Below are 26,185 nucleotides of genomic sequence, written 5' to 3'. Positions count from 1 at the left end.
TGAACCTGCTGGTGCAGGGAGGTTGCACTAGATGACCTCCAGAAATCTCTTCCAACCCCGGCTATTCATTGCAATAGTTTTTGATAAGACAGAGATGCTGAATTATGTGATGTGGGGACTTAAGCATCTTAGTTGTTGACTGTAACTAATACTTGGAGGAGATGATGTTTTAGTAGTAGTTATAACTTCGTATTTTCATAGTGTTTTATTGAATGAAAACAGATTTTCATTTACTTCCTCCGGTACAGAATAATATAGATAATAATAATACACCCCATCTTTACTGTCTCTAGAACTTCTGAAGCCATTTTAGTGGCATGCCCTGTGCATTTCCTAGACTTCTCAGAAGAGCCAAGGGGCAGAAGACTTGTCTAAATATTAAAGCTTACAAGACTCGAATTCACTGTACTTTTAGTGCCAGGATGTAACTTGTAAGGCATTAATAGAGCAGCATTTCTGTGACTAACACAGTTCTTGTAGGACTGAAGGGGGCACCTATGTAGATTGCAATGGAAGATGTTAGATAAAAAAAAAAAAAGGTTTCTTATCGGACGAATGTTGGCTGCTCTTCGAAAAAAACCCCAAAATGTCAAAAAACCTGAAATGTTGGAATGTTGCGGCTGGTGGGTGGAAAAATGGAATTTACCGTCTTTCACTCTCGAAGGGTTTCTGCACTTTACACGAGAGCGAGATCTAGCACGTCGGAGCGCTGCCTCCTCGGGCAGGAAGTAAGAGTGCGGCTGCACCTTGACTTGGCTTTTTTAGTAAAAGGAGCCTTGGCCGTCATTAGGAAGGAGGAAATAAGGTTTTATACACCCTCGAAAAGCCTTCAGTAAGGCAGAACAAGCTCATACTTTTTTCCCCCCTCGTGGAGAAATCGCTGCTGCAGCGCTCTTCCCGCTGCCCTTCGCCCGGGGCAGGCGGGTTTTCCCAGGCCGGGCAGAGCCGCCCCGGGCCGCACACCGCGCTCGGCGCCGCTCCAGCAGCCGCCGATTGACGCGGCGGAGCCTCCGGGGCCGGGCGCCGAAGGCACCGTGACGCTCGTCCGGGGCGGTCCCGCCGCTGCTCCCGCCCCCGCAGTGCTCCCAGCCCCCGCCACCATGCACCGCTCACTCCGCGCCTGCCGCCGTCTCGGCCGCTCCGCCGGTGTGCTCCTCTCTCGGCCGCCGCCTCCCGCCACCCCCGGCCGCTGGATCCCGGCGCCGCCCCGCGCCGCCATGGTGAGCCCGGGCACGGAGAGGGGAGCGGGGAGCCGTGACCTCTAAGTGCCACCGCCGGCCGCGCCTCCCTCGCTCCGCCCCCGCTCTGCAGGGAACGGGGAGCGGGCGGTGACAGGGAGCGGCTGCCTCGGGGTTTTAATCCCGCGTGCTGCCCCGTCGGGAGCGCGCCGGCACCGGGAAGTCCGCCATCCTCTGCCGGGCTCCTGCGGCCATTTCCCGCATCCTTCTGCGGGCTCGGCCGCGCTCCCGGGCAGGCCGGGATGCGCAGCGCGGGGCTCTCCCGGGGGGTGAGGTTCACCGGCCCTGAGCCCGGTGTGACCGGGCAGGAAAGGTGTCGAGGCAGAACCTGCTTCACAGCGCTGCGCTGTGCGGAAGCTGCTTCCGCGGGAATTTTAGGCGCAAATAATAAAAAGCTGTATCTTAATGGGAATGGGAATATTCGTCACTGGCATAGCTTTGGGACTGCCTGAAAACTATGGAGCTTGCAGCTGGGAGCTGCATGGTACTTCTAGCAGGTATCATCAGTAGTTATTCGAGTTTAATCAGTTGATTGTCGGGCTCAGACGCGAGTGGGACTTGATTGTTGCATGCGGTTCAGCAGAGAAATAGAAACACTCTTTGGATAAGGAACTTCAAATCTCAGTACTAACACGTTGGATCTTGCATGGAAGCCTTAGTCTCGGGTGTATCTTTGTGAGCTCGCTCCTTAAAACACGTAATGTAGATTGTGACAAGAATTTCAGCAGAAGGTGGTGTGTTCGGGATTTCATCGATTCCTTAGTTTACTGAATTTGTTAATAAACTTATTTAGAACAGCACTTTCCAATCTGTAATCTTGATGGAGGTGTAAAAAGTACCATTTAATAAAACAAGCTTTCCAGCGAGTGAAAAACTTCATGGTGGGTGAAACTTAACTGTATAAGAAAACCGGTGTCAAACTAGTGGCCTGTTGGATGGTTTCCTTTTGTCTTTTACCATTTGGCATCATCTGAGGAAAACATTATAAATCATGGCCTTCATTAATTTGCTGAAAACCAGGTATTTATGATTCTGGTCTGTAATCTTACAAGAAAGAGATGGTTTGCTTGTTGCGCACCAGAAAAGTGACCAGTCCCCGTGTGTGTTGCGAGTTCCTGAGTTTAAATAACAGCAGTACTTAAAACATACCTCGGTGGACTTGGAAGTCAAGCAGCTGTTGAATTCTTACAGAAAAAGTTCTGTATGTTTTTGTGTACAAGAGGAACCACCAAAAGATGTAATAACCAGTATTTAAATTAAAAAAGCAGCCACCCAACAAACCCAAGCCATCACTTTTTGATGTTTGTAGAGATTCCCTCGGTAGCAAGAATTGTTTTAAAAAAACATCGTGTATGTAGATGTTACCAAATATCCACACTGTCCTCGTATGTTTATTGCATTGCCTTTATGAAAATATAAATTGCTCAAGATGTTTTAAATGGAATTGTTGTAATGGTCCTTCAGCAGCAAAACATTATAAAATGTTAGGGTTTGGGTTCTAAAGGGTAAATTTCAGAACTTGTGACTCAAATTATATTATAAAAGAGAAACTGTGCTTAAAAATGGAAATATTCTCCATCTGCTAAAGGAGAGCAGTAAAACACAAATGCACATCCTGATGGCCTCAAAAGACTGCTTTTGACATGCTAAAAATGATGGTTCTTTGAATTGAAATACTTACCTCCAAAAGTTGCTGCATCCATAAATGAGAATGTAATTTTCCACAGGAAGCATTATTGCAGTATCTGCAGTTTGAGAATCTCTGGTGTGTTATGGTGCAATCAGTTCTGATCAGTTCCCTGCAATAAGGCAAAAGTACGGTTCTGTTTGCCTAACTGCAAGCTTTGGACTCTTTGGGTTCTAGGGATTTTGGAGGGATGAGCACATCTTGTCAGGCCTCCTAAGGGAGAAAAAAAATTTTGTAGATGTGAGGAATAGTAGTTATGAGCAGAGCCTTGCTTGTAGCTAGGATAGAAATTGGCAGTTTCCAAGTGTTCTTTTGGCTTCTCCTGAGGCCCAGGGATGGGGGAGCAGAGACTTGCTGGAGTGTGCCCCTGATGCACCATTTTACAGCGGGTCCTCTGGGTCAGAGGGTTACTCCAGAAACCGCTTTACATACAGGAACTGGGACCTTCTTAAAGCATCTTGCCCTGTTAACTTCACTGGAATTTATGAGTGTGGAATTGGCTAGGAAAATAGGTTTTTAAAAATAATAATTCCATTGTTGAAAGGTACTTTAATGAGGATGTACTGATCCTATTTATCTTTGTTTCACCATTGTTGACATTGGAATTATGTAAGTTTGAGGAATCAGTTGTGCAACTGCTAGCTTTTTTGTCTAAAAGGTTACGCGTAGTTTACCTTTTTATATTGTTTGAGGGTAGATACTTTTGGTTGTTAAACCACTGATGATAGCGAGACCTGGGCTTGGAGCTGAGTGCGCTCTGCTCATCCATCTCTGAAAGCTTCACACTGTGTGCTTGTAGTGGCATGAGGGCGATGGAATTCATTCCAGTCACGCACCGAAGGGCTCCAGGACAAAGACGGGAACATGGAAGGGTGTCCAGGAGGGGTGGAGAACGGGACAGGGACCAATGGGAGCAGGGCAAAGTGGTGCATGGGGGTGTGAGGGACAGGGGAAACCATTGGGGTAACAGGGGCGGGACAGAGCAGCAAACCGGGGCCAATGGGGATCAGGGAAAGGGAGAACATTCTAGAGAAGGACCATATATAGGGGAAACAGGGATGGTCTGGGCCAGCGGGCCAATGGGAAATAGAACAGGGGTATGTTAACATAAAACTGCAGAGGACTGTGGGGAAACGGCTGTTGTCTCCATGCCCTAAAGGTGTCTTCCATAACTTAGGGTCTCTCCTTCCAGGGCAAGTTTTCTGGCAGGCCTCAAGGTGTCCAAAAGCAGAGATTTCAAAGACAGTGAGTCAGTCATCCCAACTGCTTGAATATTAATGTGTGCATGTTATGGTAAGACCCACAAGCATCCCACTTAAACATTTTTGCTAGTGATATGCTAAAGAAGCATCTGCTATATTCTGTTTCTTGTTAGTGTGTAAATGAATGCTGTGTGACTCAAGCAGGACAAAGAGGATTAAAGAACATAGGAATACTTTTCCACACTAAGCTTTCTATTCTTGAGGAGTCAGTGCCTGGGAGAGCATCAGTGAAAACACAAGCTGTGGGGGGCAGGATAGCTATGTGAGAGCTAACACTTGTGTGCTGGGCTGCAGTTTTTCCAGTTCACAGGCACCACCTCCTGCGAAGTACTCAAAGTGAGCTGGGCTGGTGTCTCTGGTATGTGACTGATGGTACCTGATGGCAGTGTCTCCATCTGGCTGGGAATGATGCTTAGGACAGTAAAGAGCTGGGACACTTCCCTCTCTCTGCTGCAGCTTGCCATCCATGGTGATGCAAACCTGGGCAGGCAGAAGGTCAGGGCTGCTGGAGAGGGTGTTCTGGCCAAGACCCAGCTGTGCTTCTGTCCAATGACACTGAGATCCACTAAAGAAGGAGAAAGTAAAATGAACAAAGAGAGAGGAACAGTCTGACTTCAGAAGTGGACTCCTGAGGAAGATTAAGAACTGTGTGAGCATAGACTGCGCTTTCTCCATTTTCTGACCCAAACTCTTTATGTAGTTAGTGCTGCTGAGGCCATACCTTGAGTCCTGTGTCCAGTTCTGGGCCTCTCAGTTCTGGAAGGACATTGAGGTGCTGGAGTGAGTCCAGAGAAGGGCAGTGAAGCTGGTGAAGGGTCTGGAGCACAAGTCCTGTGAGGAGCAGCTGAGGGAGCTGAGATTGTTTAGCCTTGAGAAAAGGAAGCTCAGGGGACCTTATCACTCTCTACAACTTCTGAAACAAGGCTGTAGCCAGGTGGGGATTCACCGCTTCTCCCAAGCAACCAGTGACAGGATGAGAGGAAATGGCCTCAGGCTGCACCCCAGGGAAGGTTCGTGTTGGACATCTGGAGGAACTTGTTCCCTGGAAGGGTGATCAGACACTGGAGCAGAGTGCCCCAGAAGTGGTGGAATTACTGTCCCTGGAGTTGTTTATGAAATGACTGGATGTGGCACTTAGTGCTGTGGTTTAGTTGACATGGTGACATTTGGTTAGAGGTTGGACTTAATGATCTTGGAGGACTTTTCCCACCTTAATGATTCCATGACTCACATCAGGGAGGTTCCTGAGTCTCTGGTTTGTCTGTATAATAACCCAGTTTAGAGCTTTCTTCTGAGGACTTATCTCATCTTTCCTGAAGTCTTGTGGACTTCTTGCATCCTCAGCATCAGCTGGCAAGGTTTTGTCAGTCTGTGACTTGTTTGATGAGCTGCTCTCCCTTTCCCTTGCTTTGAACCTGACTCTTACAAGCATGTTAGGGCTCCTGTCTCTTGCATTGGAAGAGATAGTGAGCAGTTAATACTGGTTATACCTCGAGTTTCCATCAATCCACAGGTTATCTTTTTTTCTGAACAAAAAAGTCACTTGTCTGAAGAAAGTTGTTCCCTACCTTTTGTCAGCTTTATTGCCTTTGGACTGTTTCCAGTAATACACATTTTGGGGATGAAAAAACCAAATCTGCACAAAGACCTCAGACTGCCAATGAATCACGGTGGCACAGCAGTGTTTCTGTTTGTATCCTCTGCTTTTCTTGATAATTCCTCACATTTGATTTTCTTCTTTCACTGCACTGCAAGATTGACTTGACTCTATTGATAAGAGACTTGTTTCCCAAGGACTCACCCCTGAGGGCTGTGGTTAGGTCAGGAACTCAACATTGTATATGTATATATATATATATATATATATACACACATATATATACGTATATATACACCCTGCCTACAGGGCTGACATTGTTTTACTCTGTCTATGATAAAGAAATGAAAATACTTCTTCCCCTTCCTGGGGACTCTGGAAGAAGGTAATCTCCTCTTCTGGGAAAGGATGAATAACCTTGTCACAGAAAATTGGGACTTTGCTGACCAAGGTATGGGAAGAGGAAGAGTAAACTGTTCTTGCTTCCTGTCAATTCCATAATCTTTATAGAGCTGCATATAAATATGATCACATCATCACAAATTAAGGGCTGTTCTACAAAAAGTAAAGAGTTACTTTTTTGGGGGTCTGTCAGCTAAAATTAATTTAGCTGTGCCTGTGTTAGATAATAACAGATGCTAGGTGAATACATGACATAGAAATATTGCCATACATAAATATTGCACAAAATACACCTAGATTTAGTTCCTTTGTGTTGCACAGTTAGAGAGCATCTGTGTTCCTGGTTTATTAGTCTAGAAAGGATAATTAATGGTCAGTAACTCAGTACTGAGTTGCTCCCTTCCAGTATTAAGTGTGCTGTGCAGTGTGGATTTCAAATAGGAATTATGTTACATGTAGGTTGATTGCGTGGATGCTGCCCAAATTCTCACCATGCTACTTCTTCAGTTGGGTTTTAACAAAACACCTGTTCTGTGAATTGTGAGCTAAGTTACTGATTCCTTGAAAAGGAGAAACAGAGTCGGGATGAGGTTTCATGCTGTGGGCACTGAGGTCTTAAGCCTTATAGTGCTGTCTGTCACCACGGGTCAGCTATGGTACATAGTTTGTAGTTGTGGCTTTTAGTGACACAGCTGCTCAAACTAGAAGAATGTCTTGAATTAGAGACATACCTGTGACTAGCTGCATGTCTTGGTTTTGTATTTTTTCCATTTTCTTTTGCTTGACTATCTGCTTTCAAAAAGAATAGACCGATTGCCAGTGTTTGAATGATTTTTTTTTTTATTTTCTATAGTCTTCTCAAGAGGCTTTCAGGATAGAATATGATACCTTTGGTGAACTGAAGGTCCCAAGTGACAAATACTATGGTGCCCAAACTGTGAGATCTACAATGAACTTCAAGATTGGAGGTGTTTCAGAAAGGATGCCAGTAAGTAATTCAAATCTGTTCTCTTCTTCTCTAGAGTATGTTTTGTATGTGAAAGTGGCTTCTTCTTAGGCTTTTGCTGGAAGTATGAGCAGCTTTGAATTTTAATTAAAGGTAGAAATTTCATGGCAATATATTATTCTGGTAGAAATATTTCTTGTTGTGTTTAAATAAATCGAATATTGCTTATGAATAATTTTATAGTGTTTCTTTGTTTTTTAATAACCAGGATGAATAGAAATCCGTCTTCCATCTTTACAAAGATGAAAAACCAAATGGAATAATTTTATGTGGCGTTTATACAGTTTGTTATTGAAGTAGTCTAGTATAGCACAAGTTGATATAAACTTAATTTGTCACATGTAGCCGTGCATAGGCCATTAATGTGCACGTGCTTTGTCATGTACTGACTCTCCATGTACTGAAGGTTGTCAGTTTTCCCTCAAAAGGCTGTTTTGGAAATGGAACCGGCTCAGTTCTAATGCATGTAACTTTTGATACACAGAGCATACCTGGGCTTGCACAGACAGGGGTGTGCTGCCCACTGGGCTGTTTGGATCAATGTTACTGTTAGTGGGAGCATAGGTCAGATGCCCTGATTGCTCTCTGGCTTGGCTGATGGACTGCTGCTGGGTTTAAGATCAGGAGTTTGGTTTAGAACTACATATGCACTATAAATTGATAGCATGTCGTTCAGGGGAAATTGCATATTTAAACTTGCTCTTGTGCCTCAGGTCCAAGTCATAAGGGCTTTTGGCATCTTGAAGAGAGCAGCTGCTGAAGTAAATCAAGATTATGGTCTCGACCCAAAGATTGCTAAAGCCATTGTACAGGCGGCAAATGAGGTAGGAATGAGCTGTTCAAAATACTGCAACTGCCACTGTATTTTTGTTAAGCTTTTCACTGGAGGTTGGGGGATTGCGTTGCTCAGATTGTTAGAGGAAAGCGTTTCCTGTTAGTAATCTTGTTCTCCAGAGATCATTTCCTTAATATATTTGACTATTTTCTTTCTTGCGTGTAAAGAAAATGATAAAATGTTCAAATGTGTGTTGATAAATGCCACCAAGTGCTGAGAGTTGTGAGTGACCATTATTTGATAATACCAGATGTTTTCCTTTGAATAAATCAAAAGGTTTGTTTATCTAGAAGCATTTTTAACAGAGTTTTCTTGTCCTGACTACCTTAAAAATATTTCAGTGGTGGCAGAAGCTGTATCCTCTTCCTACCAGCTGTAGCACCTTAAGTCCCAAGACCCTATAGCTTTGGAGAACTCCAGAATATGTCCAGGCTCCTTTTTGGTTTGTAGGATTCCCCTGGTTAAAGGGGGATTAGAAGTTTTGGTGGATTAAGGCTCCTTAGTTTAAATTCATAAATTCTGAAAGTTGTTTGTGGCTTGCTTTATTGTGTTTTAAAAACATCCCTGCTATGATACCCTTTCCCTCATCTCCAAAATAATTTTGTAATACAACTTACATAAAAGAAGGAATCAAGTTACTCTTGGACGTGGAAACATTGCCCCTATATAAGATGGAAAATACAGAAGATCCTTTCTTGAAAAGCATGATTCCAGGAGGACTGATGTATCCTATAGTCTGATTGTCCTTTGTTTTTCTGAGGCTAATATGCATGGGGGTGATACTTCTGAGCACAGATTTTGATACTATCACAAACACATTTAGAAAATTTTCTGAACGTGTCTAAGATTCGACAGGCTCCAAAAAATGTTGATCAAACAGGAGAGTGCCTTACAGGAAGGAGGTGTTTGATACTGACAGCCATCTGCTGGCTTCATTGATGCAACATGTAATATCTACAGGTGTAAGAGATCTGGAACTTCCCTGTATTGAGAGATATCAGAGTCCAGTTACACAGAGAGAAGATGTAACCCAAAGTACCTTTTAAAAATATTTTCTCTCTATGTCTGTAGAACATAAAATCAAATTCTATATATCTCTGTATATCACCATTCAGTGTCTTCAAAAAGCATAGCAAATGTTTTTGTTCCATTTTAATATCTGGTATTACGTAAAAACATCCTAATTATTCTAATGTAAATTCACTAATTGCTATATGTAGATTTTAAAATATAATGGAGAGCATAATTTTAATTATGGCAATAAAATTTTCAGGTTTATGCTTTTGTTTTCCTAGTGGAACAATTTTTCTGTTTTTTCCATTATAGGTAGCTGAAGGAAAATTAAATGATCACTTCCCTTTGGTGGTGTGGCAGACTGGGTCTGGAACTCAAACCAATATGAATGTCAATGAAGTAATCAGCAACAGAGCTATTGAGATAATGGGAGGCACACTGGGAAGCAAAAAGCCAGTGCATCCAAATGATCATGTTAACAAAAGCCAGGTTGTTACACTTATTTTATACTGCTTTTAATTTCAAAAGTTTTGTGTCTTTGAATTGTGAATTTCGAGTTTTCTTGTATCCACCATTTAGGTTAAAAAAAAAAGTTTTGTGGAAAACTTCAGCAACAATTTTCTGGGTTTTTTTTTTAGTTTAAATGAACTTTAGGATGTTTTTCAATGACAGTTTGAGCTTTTCAGATTAAAAACTTGGAACTCATTCATGATAGATAAGTTCACACATAATGTATTAGACAGTGGTGGCCTTGTGACAACCGCTGCTACAGTCTTAAAGATGTTAAATATAGGTCCAGTTTCTAAAAATTGGATCAGGTAAACATTATACTTCTCTCCTAAACTTCACCTACCTTTAGGGAAAGATTAAGCCTCTGACTTGGTTCTTTCCCTTCCTGATCCTGTGTGCTTACTCAGTATCCTGTGAACTATGGATTTAACATTATCAAAGCAATATGTGTGTTTTAAAGTCACAATTCCTTTGAAATCATCTGTCCATTTGTTAGCCATCTCTCATAACTACTATAGTAATTCTTTTTTTTTGTCCCAAGGTTGTTATGAACAATCTATAAAATTTAACTTTCTGTAGTTTTGTGTGTAGTCATAAAAAGCTGATTTATCAATGAGGAATGGACCTTCTGAAACACCCCTAAGTTGCTTACTCTTAGTTTAGTTTATAATAGTTTATGAGATGAAGTATGAGATGAGGAGAATAAAGCCACATATGTACCTCTTACAGCAGCAATGGTGAGAAAAGCTTGTAATAATTTCTTGAATTTTCTCCACAGAGTTCAAATGACACTTTCCCAACAGCAATGCATATTGCTGCTGCCCAGGAGGTTAATGAGGTCTTGTTACCTGGACTAAAGAAGCTACAGAATGCACTTGAAGGGAAATCCAAAGAGTTTTCCCAAATCATAAAAATAGGGCGCACTCATACGCAAGATGCTGTTCCACTTACACTTGGGCAGGTAAAACAGAATAAAAAATCATGCATTTCTTTGGAAAATTCAAACTTAAGTCAAACTTAAGGAAGCCTAAATTAAGTTCATAGTTTAGGATAAAATATAGGAAGATGGCTGAATCTGATCCTGAGTATTTTTAGTCTGTGCTGGAATTCACTGGATATGCTGTGCTCTAATACATCCATCATAATTTTTATTAATTTTTTTTAATATGTGTTTTATTTCTAACAGTAGTAAAAGACAAATTATTTTTAAATGATGTTTCATTACCAGCTAGCACAGCACAGTTTTTCTGTTACATTGACATTGCAGGGTAGTTGTTGTCTGTAAATTTATGTAACTTATGTTTTGCCAACACAAAACTACTAAGTATTGTGAATGAAAAATTTAAGTACATAATCTTGTGTGTAAAAATGTGTGTGTGTATATGTATATATAAATAACACACACACAATTAAGATAAAAAGTGAGAGAAGGATGCATTATGTTTATGCTTTTGTATATTAAGATTAGCTTATTGTATAATTTCTTGTAGTATGGGAGCAGTCCTTTAACAGGTGTATAATTTCCCTCTTAATGAACACATGTTTAGATTTAGCATTTGGGTGAAGTTCAGAGCCTTCGGGTTTTTAAAAGAATTAGTCAAATCATATTAAAATCTAAAGTAATCTGGATGCTTATTCTTGGTTGTCTGTTTTCCTTAAATTTGTCCTCTTTTCTCTCAAAGGAATTTAGTGGCTATGTGCAACAAATAAAATATGGTGTGGCTAGGATTGAATCCACCATGCCAAGGGTGTATCAGCTGGCAGCTGGCGGGACTGCGGTTGGCACGGGATTGAACACAAGAATTGGCTTTGCTGAGAAAGTTGCTGCTAAAGTGGCTGAACTGACGGGTGAGGAATGATGTTTGGGAGTGAGTTGTCAGTGAAGCAGTGTATGTAACATGCAGTCAGATTCAAACTAAATCTATCCAGTTTCCATACTTCTTGTAAGCTTAAACTGTATTCATGTTTTAACATGAAACTTGTTAATGCCATGTGTTATATGCCTTCTACTTCAGGTTTTTTGTGCAATGGATTTTTATAATTACACTCAGTGCATTGAAAGTGACTGAAATGATGGTGTTTATCCAAGCAAACCTGTTTGGATATGGATACAGTTTCAGACTTCTATTATTAGCCCAACTAGAATGCTTCTGTCTTGATTTTTGCTCCTCTGGCTCTCTTAATTTACATTGACTTGGTGCAAAAGAAGGAAAAAAACACTTTCAAAGCTACTCTGGTTTTTTTCATATGGAAGAGTAAAAGTTAATTGTCTGATTTTTTAATTTATTCTGTCTTTATAGATCTTAAAACTTAATTTACAGTGCAACTGAGTTTTTTTGATCTGTAAACCAGATCTTTTGTGTCACAGTATCAGTTTTTGAAATGCCCCCAAACAAATGTGTACATCTGTCATTTACATTTGCTGTAAATTATGAAATTGCTTAGTCACAGTATTTTTGTTTTAATGGATCCATTATTCACAGTCTTTCAGAGAGTCAAGACTGTCTTGAGCCCTGAAAGAGAAGTAACTTGCTGTAAACAACAGCTGCCAGGAGCAGTACAGGGCATGTTTTGGTGGCGTTAGGCAGCTCTCCCATGTCAGTGGATGTTTTGTGTCCTGTGTGGGCAGGTATGAATAGGGCAGACTCCTGAAGTTCCTCATGCTCTTACAGAGGGTGGTTATGGGCAAGAACAAAAGGAGAAGTTTGGGTGGATCTCTGTAACTGAGAAGGCAGCTGTGCAGTTCACAAGCCCATGAAAATTGGGTGGGATTTGGTGTTTGTCAGGGAAGTGCAAAACATTGGAAGTTTGGGAATTATGCTGCTCTCCTTTGAACTGGTGCTGAAAGCTCAGATCAGTCGTTCTGGGGGGCAGAAGTCCAGCTCACAGTCGGTCCTTAGTGATGTCTAATTTTTTACAGTCCCATTCTGCTGAGACTGTCCTTCCGGGGCAAAGTCCTGAAGCAATGTTTTTCATCATGGAACCTAGGCTTACATCTCAGGCATTTAATTAACATAAACAGAGCTGTTCCTTCCATTGCTCCTGTGCTCTTGCTGTTGGCAGGCATCCTCCTAAGATCCAACTTTCCCATGTTCTGGCTAGTTTATTGTTCCCTTCCCTTGTGATTACTTCTTGCTTACCCTAATGCCTGCACTGTCCTGCAAAATCATCTATATTTATAACTGAAAGCATCACAACAATTAACAGTCTAAAGTACCTAACTTGATTTAATGCACGAAATGCCCAAGGTGGGCTAACTTTTTAAAGATTATGGACATTCACAAAACACTGTGGTGCAGAAGCAATGCTTAGAATGCAACACACTATGAAGGCTTGAAATTTGTACCTTTGCTGTAGGTGGATGCTCACATTTTATACTCTTCTGTATTTTAGTGACTTTGTATCTTTTTGTATTTAATTTACTTCAAGAAATATGTTAGTGAAGAAAGCTCTAGCGGGCAGAGATGATCTTACAGGGTTGTTAATTTTTAATTTTTTATTTAGCTAGTTATGTGTTTGATTGTCTGGTTTATGTCTGCAAGGAAGTGCTTCACTGGTTTAATGTTTACACCCTCTCCCTGTAGGTTTGCCTTTTGTCACTGCTCCAAATAAGTTTGAAGCTCTTGCAGCTCACGATGCTTTAGTGGAGCTCAGTGGAGCCATGAACACAGTGGCATGCAGTCTGATGAAAATAGCTAATGACATTCGCTTCCTGGGCTCTGGACCACGCTCTGGGCTGGGAGAACTCATCCTGCCTGAAAATGAACCTGGGAGCAGCATCATGCCAGGTACAGAGAACACGTATGGAGAGAAATGGCCTATTTTTCATTTTTTTGACCACTGTCTCTTAAAAAATGTTTACCAAACACCATCACAAACGTCAGCAAGTCCATGATTCTCTCAGGTTTTATCTACTGCCCTGTATACCAAAACCTGTGTTCATAAGAATGCTTGCACAGCTGTGTGTTAGCTAGTGTATGGAGGAGAGTAGTATCTGTAAGAATATGTCTTTATTAATACAAGCATACTTCTCAAAGCTTTCTTTTAGAAGTGCAAGATCTCTACAATTTTTAGGTAAAGGCTTTTCTGAAATAAACTTTAATCTGTGAATTGTAGCAATACTGTCATGTAACTTGACTACTTCCTAGCATGGTTAGTGTTAAGCACTCACATTTTCACTTCTGCAATGAGCTCACTCTATGGAGGATAAGAAAGAAAGGAATAATACTCACAATCATTCCCATCCTCTCCTAAAGAATTATGTACGTATGAATATTGTACATGCAAAACTATTCTGAGATTGTTCTTCCTGTATGATAAAGTATAAAAGAAACAGGTCATGAACGTATCTGGTTTTTAAAAAGCAAAGTATGAATGTTGTTACTAGGATTATGTCTAAAAATCAAATGATAAAACCATAAAACAAACTTGCTTGGAGGCCATTCTAACTTGGTGTGTTTGTTGGGTTTGGCGGGGGGCTATTTATTTTGGTTTTTCTGTTTTGGTTTTTTTTTCCTGACAGAGTGTACTAACTTTATCACAAAGTATTTCTAATAAATCAGTAATGCTTTCCTTGAGCTGAGTGAGATTTGTTAGTGTCTCCCAGAAATGCCAAGTTGCACATGTAAAGGCAGGTTATAATCTCTTGACTGTTAAGAACTGTGGTAATGAACAGCTGTCATGTTGAGCCATTGAGTGCTCAAGCACTGAGTCTTCAGACACTGCTGAAGCAGCCATAGCTGTTTCACAAATCCTCACTGAAAATACTGGAATAGTGCAGTCAATTTAATATCAGTTGTGGAAATACCTTACTTTCTGTGGTGCGCAGATACAGATGAGTAAGACAAGTTACTCTTACAAAACATTTTCTATTGAATGTGATTTAGTAAAAAGCTGCTGGTGGTTGATTGGTTGATTTGTTTTTCCCCTTCCTTCTCCTTTGGTAACCTTTTTCTTTCCCTTTCACGACCAGGAAAAGTGAACCCTACTCAGTGTGAAGCTGTGACCATGGTGGCAGCCCAAGTTATGGGAAATCATGTTGCTGTTACTGTAGGAGGAAGCAATGGACACTTTGAACTGAATGTCTTTAAGCCCATGATGGTAAGTTCATAATGTTTTACATATCTAGGACTTCTAAAGTAATTGTTTGTACACTGAGATAACTTAGAGACAGAAAAAACCCTCAGTGAACACTGCCAAGGTTGGGGCATCTGCAGCATCCCTTGGATACTGCTCCAGTATTTTACTACCCTCACAGTAAAGAATTTTTTCCTGATATTGAGCCTAAATTCCCCTTTTTCAGTCTGTACCCATCACTCCTTGTCCTGTCACTACAGGTGCTGACAAAGAGTCCCTCTCTGCCTTCCCTGTAGGCCCCCTTCAGATACTTGAAGGAAAATAGCCTGTTAAATAGGTTGAAATTGCAGGGAGGGCACTGGTTATGAACAAAGGTGCCAGAATGTGCCACTAGTAGTATCTGAATTCAATAATTGGTATTTCTTTCTTTGTCTTGTTAGATAAAAAATGTTTTAAACTCTGCAAGACTTCTAGGAGATGTGTGTGTTTCTTTCACTGACAACTGTGTGGTTGGAATCCAAGCCAATACAGATAGAATCAACAAACTGATGAATGAATCTCTGATGTTGGTAACAGCACTGAACCCACATATAGGTAGGTTTATGGCTCAAAAACTTCTCAGAACATATCAAAATACTTTGTGGTAACATTATTTTGTACACTTCATTGTATTGTCACAATACTTGTGAGGCCAAATCAGGTCAAAAGTTATTTACTTCAACGTCACCAGTTGCTGTTGTAAAAGCTGTATTCTCCTTGCAGTGGCCATGCCACGGTAATCAGAAAAATAACTGATTAGAGTCAAAAGGAGATTGGGAGAATTTATGTACCTGTTTTCCTAAATTATCATTATTAGAGGTTGAGTGAAAGATTACAATACGAGATTTTTTTAGAGGAGAATGTCTCATAAATTTTTGATCTAAATTAAGACTAAAATAACAAAATTTACTTTTACTACATGTAATGAGTAAGCATTTGGTGTGCATTTCCTGCAAATTGAGTTAAGCAGTAATATTAATAGTAATACCTAGCAAATAATTTTCCAAAGACTGTGTCCCACTTCTCTGTCACCTCTAGTGAATCATCTAAAATTGCAAATGGATAACTTGTTGGTTTTGTTTTGTAACAGGATATGATAAAGCAGCCAAGATTGCCAAAACAGCGCACAAAGAGGGGACAACGTTAAAAGAAGCTGCTCTAAAGCTGGGGTTCCTTACATCAGACCAGTTTGATCAGTGGGTGAAGCCCAAAGATATGTTAGGTCCTCAGTAACTTCTGTAAAAAAAAAAAAAAGTGTTCTTAATATAAAAAAAAGAAATAAAAGAAATATATCATGTAATCCTTTAGTTGGAAAAGGCCTCTGAGATCACTGAGCCCAATGTATGACTGAACACCACCGTGTCAACTAGATCACGGCACTGAGTGCCACATCCTCTTTCCTTAAGCACTTCCATGGACAGTGACAACCACCTCCCTTGGCACCCCATTCCCAGGTCTAAGCACCCTTTCTGTAAAGAAATTATTTTCATTTCTAGCCTAAATGTCCCTTGGTGCACCTTGTGTCCTCTTGTCCTGTCACTTCTTACCTGGGATAAGAGACCAACCCCACCTGGCTACACCCTCTCTTTCAGGTGGTTCCACAGAACAATAAAGGTCTCTCCTGAGCCTCCTTTTTGCCAGGCTGAACACCCCAGCTCCCTCAGCAGCTCCCAGGACTCGTGCTCCAGCTTCACTGCCCTTCTCTGGACTTGCTGCAGCATCTCCCTGCCCTTCCTGAATAGAGAAGCCCAGTTCAGGGCACAGCCCTCGAGGTGTGGCCTCAGCAGGGCCGAGTACAGGGGACAATCCCTGCCTTTACCCTGCCGCCCGCACTTCTCCACACTACTCGGTTTTGGTACACTTTTTCCTGGCGTTTTTGACACATCAGCTCAGCTGCCGGTGTGGGGGCGATCCCACCCTGCGAGCGGGCGCTGCAGGCCCAGCTCTTGGCTACGGGGGGGGGGTGAGTGTTGAAGGAGAAAAGCCCCCTCGGCTGCGGGCTGAGGAGCAGCGAGCGGCGGGCCGGCAGCTCGGAGCTGCGCTTCCTGCTTCCCGCGGCCCTTCCCCCGCGGGGCGGGGCCGGCCGTGGGGTTCCGGGCCGGACGTGGGGTTCCGGGTCGGCCGGGAGCGCTGCTGCTGGGGCCGGGGGCCGGGAGCGACGCCGGGGCACCGCCGCCATGAACCGCTTCTTCGGCAAGGCGAAGCCGAAGGCGCCGCCGCCCAGCCTCACCGACTGCATCGGGACGGTGAGTGCCCGCCCCGGCGCGCCCGGGCCCGCTGGACGCTGCCCGGCCCGGCCCGGCCGCCTCGGGAGCGCCGCGGCGGCGCTAGGGACGGCACCCGGGCACAGGTGTGAGTGTGTGTGAGTGTGGGGACACTGCGGTGCGTGGGCACACTGTGTGTGTGTGTGTCCGTGTGTACATCACAGAACCGCGGAGTGGCTGGGCTGGAGGGGATCGTGAAGATCACCCAGCTCCAACCCCCCTGCCGTGGGCAGGGACACCTTGCTCTAGAGCAGGTTACTCAGGCACACCCGGCCCGTCCCTGAGCACCGTCATGGGCGGGGATACGCGCTGTGTTTTGCTGTGTTTTGGTGAGCCTGTTTGTGTGTCTGCACACACACAGGAATGTAGCTTTGTGTGTCCATACGCCATGCCTGTGTTTGTGTCCTGTGCCTAGCAGCGCATCCCATAAATGTGTGCACGCAGTGAGCGTGGAAGGCATGGCTCTCCTTACAGCCTCACGGATGTTCTCAGCATTTCCAGCTGAGGACTCCTCTGATTGCACTGGCTAACTCCTGCCTGGCAAGTTGAGGCAAGGAGCAAGATCAGTCTCCCTGTCCTGCACAGAGGAGTGTTCTGTCTCTTAAGTGTGAGTAGGGTTGCTGTAGGGTCCATGCCAAAGGTGTGTGCAGATGGACAGATAAGCTCAGACCGAGTAAGAAACGCTCAAGGAAACACATGGCACAACACTTTGCAGCTGTTGTTGTGTTGGCCTGCCTGCAAAGAGGGTTAAGAAAAAGTGTTAAGATTTACCTTGTAATTTCATAGTCTTTTTTGGCTTTAAAGTTTCTGAAGAAAACTAGCATGATTTTGCAGCTCCTTTTGTTGTAAGCTAATTTTAAGAAGTGAAGAAAGAAAATGGAGTTTCTTGAGTATTTCTGTCAGTAATGGTTGTGGTATAAATGTAGATTAACTAAGCTTTGTCATTGGAACCTGACAACAAACAGTTTCCATGGAAAAATCACAGTTTTCCTCTCAGAAGATTCAGAAGATTTCTTTTGCTACCCAGTGAACAGATTCTCTAAATGAAATACCTAATATTTGTCAGTGCTACCTACAAATCAGTCTCTTGTGTATGCCACTGGCTGGTATGGGGAGAGAGAAGTGCTCATAATGTTTGTCCTGGTATTTTATTTTACTAACAAAAATCTGTATTGCTTTTTAGCAGTATTAAGCTCAAACATAACCTAATATTTAGTTAGAACAGTGAATAAAGCATCTGATTGAAAATCAGGATTAATTTTCCCATTGTTACCAGTAAACACTTTGGTGGATGACTTGAACTCCAAAATCCATCTGATACTAAGTGCTTAAATGTACAATTTTGGCAATATAAGTGGAAGAGCGTGAACCCTTGTTTCCCTCACAAACACTTACTCCTTATTAGTCTGTTAGATTTTTCATGCTGCTTTTGTCAGTTCAGTTTAATGTCCCATTTTCTAACGTTGAGTAACTCAAAAGAAAAAAAAATTAGATAGGTCAGAAGTCTGTCTTCTGCTAAGAGCTTGTTCAATCCTAGAGGAGTTTTGGGGGTACATAAAAGTGTAATTTAAACAAATGTTTTGATTGACCACACCAGGAATTTAGTTGGGATTGTTTTTTTCTTAAAATATCCTGCTGAATGCAGTTTTGATCCTATTCTAGTTGTTGGTAATTGCATTGTCTGAAAGTTTGACTATGCAAGACAGCAGATTAACTGAAAAGAAGAATTTCAGGTTTATTTTATGCATGAATGTGATGACTTTGGCAACCAGTGATGAGTTACAGGATGGTTACTGGTGGTTACTTGTGGTTACTAATAAGTATGAGGAGAAATGCTTTCTTCTACTAGTTTGAAGTTTATGAATTAACTTTTGTGCCAAGTTGTATGCAATAATCTGTCTGATTTGTGAAAGACTTTTCACAATAGTGGAGTCTCTAGGATAGGTCCTGCCAAAACTACAGACATTATTGGATTGTTTTAACTTACACAGAAGTGAATTATTATTGAAGAGAGTTGTGTGAGATATTAAAAAAACTTGTACTATTTCTTTATAATGTTAAATCCAACAGTTTGGAGGCTCAACTACAATTGCTCCTGGGGTGTTTTCTGTCTAAGACACATTTTGCTCCACCTTTTGAGAGAGTCAAATTGGTTTGTAAGATCTCTTACCGTGTTAGTTCAATGGTAATTAGCCATTAAATGGCAGTTTGGAAATATATTTGGTGAGCACTGATTAATGCAACATTTGTTAAAAACATAGACAACTCTTAGGCAAGTAATCATGCCTATGTTATGGATGTTCTTTCCTGTGTAGACAAGTTTAGTTATCTAAAATTCATTGCATTTAAAGGCAGTGTTTTTTATGCCTGCTGGCAGAGCACAGTCAGATGATTCAAAGCTATCACGAGGCTGGTAGGAGTAAGGATGCACCAGGAAGTGAAGCATTAATAATGTTTTTAATTTTTCTTCTTTGAAAAAACACTATAAACTCTAGTTTTTTTTGAGTGGTAAATAGGAAACGTAAGAGCAAAAGGCTAATAGTTGTGACAGTAGTGTTAAAAGTCAGATTCCCTTTCTTTTGTGTAAATTGGGGTCCTTCTCTAGCAATGAAACGTTCCTCAGTGTGCCTTATTTGTGAGTAATAGACAGAAGCTTTTCAAATCCTAATACACAGTCTAGTTTTTTAGATAAATTAGATCCATTCTCCCCTCTTCTGTCCAGTCTCATTTTTAAACACTGAGATCATGTGTCACGTGTGTGAGAAATTTTTATATAGTTATTCAATGTGGGAGGTTCTGTCTCTGTTTCGTGCTAGTACTGCTTGAAAGAATCATTATATAAATAAACCAAATAATTTTTTTCGCCTGTGAAGGCTGACCTCAAAGATGCAGTAAGCTCATAAAGATCTTGAGGAGGTGCCATGCTTTAAACATACAGCAGTTTTAAAATCCCAAATTTTTCTCTTTCTTGCTATTAGTAAAATATTTGGTTAATAGAAAACTTGATACAAATTTTTTAATGCTGGCTGTGCCCAGGCACTTTAATGTCTTGTGTGGTATGTTCATATCAGATGTTCTGCTCAGGATACCTCTGGCAAATGCATGTTGTTGTCATAGAGGAGGGTTTTAAAAGGGTCATTGAAACACTGAAATCAAAATCCACATAATTGTACATGCTTAGCCACACCATTAGCAAGGCAGAATTGTAAATTTGCACTGATTTGTCTTATGCTATAATTGGAATGTCATTATAATCTAATCCCTAGAGAGGCTTCTTGGAATTAGAAGTTAATAAGCTTTTATTTTTTTTTGTTTCCAGAGAAATGCTAGGATAGTCAGCTCATTTTAAAAAGACCTTTTATGAATTTGTGTATACTGTTAGAACTACCTGTTCCCATGCTTAGTTATGTAATTGCAATTTTTAAACCTCTTTTGGTGAAGGGTTAAAATATATCCCAAATGAGAGCTCTGTGGAATGCAGGGCACACCTAGAAGTTTTCCATTCCACTTTAGTCCCTGGCACTGTGCATTACTGGAAGCTCTGGAATAGAGGACTGCCTTGAGTGGGTTTGCAAGGGAGTATCTCAAAATGATGAGAACGTGTTACAACGGCAGAGCTTCCTGCAGCCTGAGAGTGTTGTTTCTTGTGCTCCATGTAGAAGTTGTTTCACTTGATTCTGGTTCTGGATTCTCACAAAATCTAAATAGATTATAAAACCAGTGAGTGAAGAAACAATTCAGTTAGAAACACAACAAAACAGAGGCTATTCTTTTTATTGTCCCTTACCTGAATAAAACCTTAATCAATTGTTGTTTTCTTTGTTTTCCCTCTCATGTATTAAAGGTGGATAGCAGAGCTGAGTCAATTGACAAGAAAATTGCTAGGCTTGATGCAGAGCTAGTGAAGTATAAGGATCAAATGAAGAAAATGAGAGAGGGACCTGCAAAGGTAAGAATCTTCTGTGGAATTTAAGCATGAGAGGATGTGACTCACACTTCTTGTCATGTGATTTAGCCAGTTCATCAGGTTCTTAAAACTGCATCTTGCCCTACTAATGAGAGATAAGATCCTGAAGGATTACTTTTATTAGACATACATCTTTGAACAGTGTTTTCATTGGTTTTTATTTGTTCCAGAGTGTAATGTAATTTCTCCATGAGAAGTAACTTGTTTCCCTTCTCCCTCATTACCTGAATTAAATCTGACAGAGAGGCTGTTTTGTTTGTCATCCAAAATAAAAAGATCCGTGCTACGCCTAAGTTCATCCCCATTTTAAGGGGATTTTTTAATATTTTACAATATAAAATGTATCTGAAAATAAACATATAAGATATAAACAGTATTGTTCAATTACCTGTTGCAGTATTATTTTATGCTGACCATTAAAATGTGTTAATGAAAGATAGTTCTGATGGACTAAGTTTGACATTTTATTCTCCTTACTGAAAACATAAATCAAGCTAGAAACTGGAAGTATTTTCTACGAGAAGCTTTGTGTACGCTCCTCTTTTGTTAATCATGACAAATGCTGAATGTAACTGTAGTTAAACTCTTGGTACTAGTAACTGAGGAATCTTTTGGAAAACTTAAATCCAATGCATTAGGTTTAAAGAGCATAATCAAGTGTAAAGTCAGATATTTTATCTAATGTAACACTATTGTGTCTTTCAGAATACAGTAAAGCAGAAAGCATTGAGAGTGTTAAAGCAGAAGCGAATGTAAGTTGAAACTTTTCTCAGTTTTTTGTTAATAAAGAGTTGTTTTCTTTAGGGGGCAGTGGCACACTTTCATTTTTCTTTCTAGTACTCTCCTGAGCATTGTTTAAAGAAAATTGCTGAAGAAGCCTTTCAGAAATATCTCCTTACATATTTTGCACTGGCATATTTATGATTCATATGTTAGTATATAAATTTGGATTGGTACAAGATGACCTGAATGTACTCATTATTACAAATATATTTGGCTCCTAAACTTTCTAAGAGATTGCCTCATTTTATAGTATTAATTGATTACTATAAATTGTGTATTTAATGACCTTGCTCTGGTTTGCGGGAGATTTACCTGTTCTCTATGGACGCCTCTGAGGACTTGAGCAGATGTAGTGCAGGTAATTGTGTCTATGCAGAAACTCCCAGATGGACTGGATAGATGATCCTGTGGTCGGGTCTTGGCTAGTGTACTGTCTTGAAAGTGTCCAGCAGCAGATCCAAAGGAAAGGATATCACAACATGGCAAGTGTTCAGGAATGTTTCACTGAAATATCTCACAGTCCATGAACTGCAAATCTTAGAAGCTGTCTGAGCCAAAGCTCGCATCATCTTGTATTTCACATCCCTCAGATGAATTGTACCTTTATTGACTCACTCAATTACTTGTTAAGTATTAAACTCTTACAGTCCAAGGAATGTGGTACTTCAGTTAGATGTTGTGAGGAGGACTGCTTGATTCTGGCTTTAGGGTTTTTTTTCCTGGTTTTTGACTATGCTGCCTGCTAATCTTCCTTGGTGGGATTACTGGGCCCTTCATAATAAATAGACTATTGTCATATCCCTCAGTCATTTCTGTCTGATCTTGTGGAACAGTAATAGATGCAGTCATTAGTTGTCCAAAAGGTTTTGCATGTGGATCCTCCTTATCCTTCAGACCTCTTGCTTTGCATGTTAGAACTCATGGTACATTTTTATGCTTCCGTTCTTTTTCTTAACTTGAAATAGTTTACATTCTTAATTTGATGCAAGTTTAGCTTTGAGAAAGATTATTTTCTAATTTTTAAAGTCTCTCTTTTCTCTGTGGTTGGTCTTAAAGATTTCTTTTTGGTAGCCTATCCTCTTCCTCCTCTCTGCCCTGAAAAACTCCAGTGTGGTTTGAATAATCTGCCAACTCTTCCATTCTCTTTACAGCATTAGTGCGCATGACATGCGTGTCTGCCTTGTGATGGTTAAACTTTTGCTGTATCCTCACCTGCTTTGTCAGTTTAGGCAAATACAGTGTTGCTGTCAGTTAAAACAAAGCTTAGTTCAGGAATAGCTCTGTTGGCCTCAAGTACACAGAAATGCATAATGGCCAGATTTTTATGTGTAAAGCTGTTTATTCTGCAGTTGTGTATAATAAGTGAAAAAAAAACCCCAAAAAATCTGTTCCTATCTTTAGACTACTGCTGCTGGTTTTTCAACTCTTAAAAAATTAGGAGTGTTTGTGGTAATAAATAGTGTAGTGTTTTAAAGCCATTATTTGCCTTTTTTTTAAACAGGTACGAACAACAGAGGGATAACCTGTCACAGCAGTCTTTTAATATGGAACAAGCTAATTACACTATTCAGGCACTGAAGGATACAAAGACAACGGTATCAGTTTGTTTATCACACTTGTTTAATTTGTTTAATCTATACTACATCAGATACAAGCATGATGTTTGACTCTTCTAGGTGGATGCAATGAAACTGGGGGTGAAAGAAATGAAGAAAGCTTACAAGCAAGTCAAGATTGATCAAATTGAGGTGAGCTTTTATGGTTTAAATAGTTAAAGAACAAAAATAATGTACCGGAATAATGTGAGTAGACTATGAACTTGAAGGCAAGATGACTATTTTTGTTGACATGAGTTTATCTGCCTTTTTTATGGGACCACCACCATAATTTCTTCCTGATTTTTCTGGTACTGCACAGTCAGTTGTTTGCTTTATTGTAGTGATTATTGTTTCCTTGCTGAGCTAATCTTTAATCTCACCTCTCCTTTCTTTGCACTTCAGCATAAATGCTAGTGGGTACTTCCTGCTATGGCATTTTTTGTCCTTTTTTGTTTCCTTATACTAGTAACGTGCAGATTAGTCCTTTACCCCCCGCCAGTTCAAGGTAGTGCCTGATGAAAAAGAACAAAACCTAAACCAAAACCAAACAACAACAAAAAACCCCCCAAACTACTAACCAAACATCAACAAGGACTGGCCCAGAATATGCATAAAAAAATCTCCCATAAGATCTCTAAATATAATTTCAAGTATGCTGCACTTAAGCTCTTACCCAATGCCAGTGCTGAATTCCTTTAAGTTCTCTTTCCTGTTCTGTCTTTTATAAATGGCCTGCATTGTAAACCTTTAGGCAAGTATTGTTTCCTTACCTGTACTCAAGTACAGTGCCAGTAAATGTGCTAATGTATCTTCTAAATTCTGCTGTGGCACAACTTGGGTTAGTGCTTATTTTCCAGATGATAGATTTGTCTAAATTTCATACCTTTTCTGCTTTTCAAGTACTCTTGTCCTGAATGTGTGTGTCTTGACTTGTATTAATACTGCTTCAAAAAAATGGTTTATGCATTAAAAGAATTGAGTGCTTTGTATGTTGGATTTACTAAACTGAATTTGAGTAAATATGGACCAACTGAAAATGATTCTTGCTTCAGGACATACAAGATCAATTGGAAGATATGATGGAAGAAGCCAATGAAGTCCAGGAGGCACTGAGTCGTAGCTATGGAACACCAGAGATTGATGAAGATGATTTGGAAGCAGGTTAGAAAAAGGGGGAAGATGATTTTTTTATATTACTGAATATAAAATTATCATACTGTCATACAGTGATTGTTTATTCCCTTGGTCAAATGCTTTAAATCTGTTTTAAAGAGCTTTGATAGCTTTTTTTAAACATTAAAGCTGCATTTCCTTTAAGAGAAGTAACAAGAGCATAGACAATCATGAGATACCAATGGACTGCTGCAAGGCAGGAAAGAAGGTTCTCTCCAGTGTGTGTATTTATTTCTGACGGATGACAGATGCTAAGTGAGTCTGAATGTAAGCAGCCAGTAGGAATCCTGAGTTTCTGTAAGAGCAGCTTTTCTCTTGCAAAAGGAACTTCTTCCATAATGTTTCAACCAACATAATTCAATTTCAGAACTGGATGCATTAGGTGATGAGCTTTTAGCTGATGAAGACAATTCCTACTTAGATGAAGCCGCATCCGCTCCAGCAATCCCAGAGGTCACTCCTACAGACACAAAAAACAAAGTGAGTCCTTTGCTCTTTAACAGCTATTTGTTTGGTTTGGGTTAATCACATTTGTGTTGATTACTTGACATTTGGGATCCTTAATATTTTGAACAAAAAAGTGTACTTAATGTTATGTATGCTATTTATGTATTATATGTATGGATGCTAAATACAGAGAGTTTGAGAATACAGTGTACAGTGTACTGAATGCTCTTAACTATGTTTAAAATCACTAGTATGACATTTTGTCACTCCTGTCAAACACTGTTAGATTGCCAGTAGAATTTAAGTGTACCATTATGGCTCTAGTCTTAAAGTAAGAAGAAAAGCTTCTGTATGTCTGCTTTTGGGGCTTTAATTGAGCCTCATTGTGAGGAAGAACACCAACGCTCTTGTTTTGATTCTATCAGTCACACAATGGCAATTGCAGATACAGACACTGCACATAGAAGTAGTAAGGAAGCTTCTGTGAAATGTTCTGGTTGCTGGAGAATTGTTAACCCATTGCTTCTTTTTCTTTCCTACAGGATGGCGTATTGGTGGATGAATTTGGGTTGCCAAAGATTCCTGCAACATAAGTGTTCCAAAAGCACAATGGATACAATGAACTATACTTTTCAAATTGTATTAAGAATCTTTTTTAATTTAAAATTCTGGAGAACTTGTCCTTCCAGTGTAACCTTAATATCACTACATCCTAGAATGCAATATGAGTGGCTGGTGGTGTTCTTTCTTTGGAGAAAGTTGCTCTACTACTGACTTCTGTTAAGGGAAAATTCATCCCAGTTCCCTTCCGCGGAAGCAGTCAGTCTGATAGGTTTTGATTTCTGTGTCTTATGGACAAAGTAAAACGTGAAGACTAGTGGCTGTCGATAGCTGAGGTTTACTTTGACTTTGTACCATGTTTCTCTTTCTTGAGACTAAGACTATATGTTGCTGCTTAACTCTGTAAAATAGCGCCCTTATTACTACGTCTGTTTGATAAAAGAACTGAAAGCAATTTTTAAACTACTGCAGTCCTGAGACTTTCATGCGATTGTACTTGTAACCTTGAAAACTGCTCGGGTTATCATTAACTTTATGTATTCCACGAAGACATAAAATCACGTAGATTAGCAGATCGCTTTGTGTGGCGTTTTTGGCGATTAATTCGGTCGGAAGAACGGGGCAGGGGGCAGGTTATCAGCGTCACGGGCCAGGGTTGGCCAGAGGCGGCGCCTGGTTTGGGATGGGGAGGAAAAGGTCCCGTTCCCGCCGGGCCCGCCGCAGTCG

General features: G+C 40.7%; 2 protein-coding genes across 2 annotated transcripts; both read left to right on the top strand.

Annotated features, from left to right (window-relative positions):
• The first annotated feature begins 1,077 nt into the window (after window positions 1–1,077).
• On the top strand, window positions 1,078–15,966 carry FH (fumarate hydratase). The gene is made up of 10 exons (XM_033078690.2): window positions 1,078–1,220; window positions 7,040–7,174; window positions 7,906–8,016; window positions 9,354–9,530; window positions 10,330–10,512; window positions 11,234–11,399; window positions 13,136–13,339; window positions 14,524–14,651; window positions 15,068–15,221; window positions 15,757–15,966. The coding sequence occupies exons 1-10, from the start codon at window positions 1,101–1,103 to the stop codon at window positions 15,897–15,899; spliced, it is 1,521 nt and encodes a 506-aa protein (XP_032934581.1). The 5' UTR covers window positions 1,078–1,100; the 3' UTR covers window positions 15,900–15,966.
• A 794-nt stretch (window positions 15,967–16,760) lies between these two features.
• Window positions 16,761–26,033, top strand: CHMP5 (charged multivesicular body protein 5). The gene is made up of 8 exons (XM_033077752.1): window positions 16,761–16,912; window positions 20,775–20,879; window positions 21,603–21,649; window positions 23,182–23,275; window positions 23,357–23,428; window positions 24,331–24,439; window positions 24,819–24,931; window positions 25,441–26,033. Exons 1-8 carry the CDS (start codon window positions 16,844–16,846, stop codon window positions 25,489–25,491), a joined length of 660 nt encoding a protein of 219 aa, XP_032933643.1. The 5' UTR covers window positions 16,761–16,843; the 3' UTR covers window positions 25,492–26,033.
• The last annotated feature ends 152 nt before the right edge of the window (window positions 26,034–26,185 follow it).

Source organism: Catharus ustulatus, chromosome 1, assembly GCF_009819885.2.
Source record: "Catharus ustulatus isolate bCatUst1 chromosome 1, bCatUst1.pri.v2, whole genome shotgun sequence".
Classification (NCBI taxonomy): domain Eukaryota; kingdom Metazoa; phylum Chordata; class Aves; order Passeriformes; family Turdidae; genus Catharus; species Catharus ustulatus.
The sequence above is the reverse complement of the archived record's forward strand: the minus strand, read 5'-3'. Positions and strand labels throughout refer to the sequence as shown.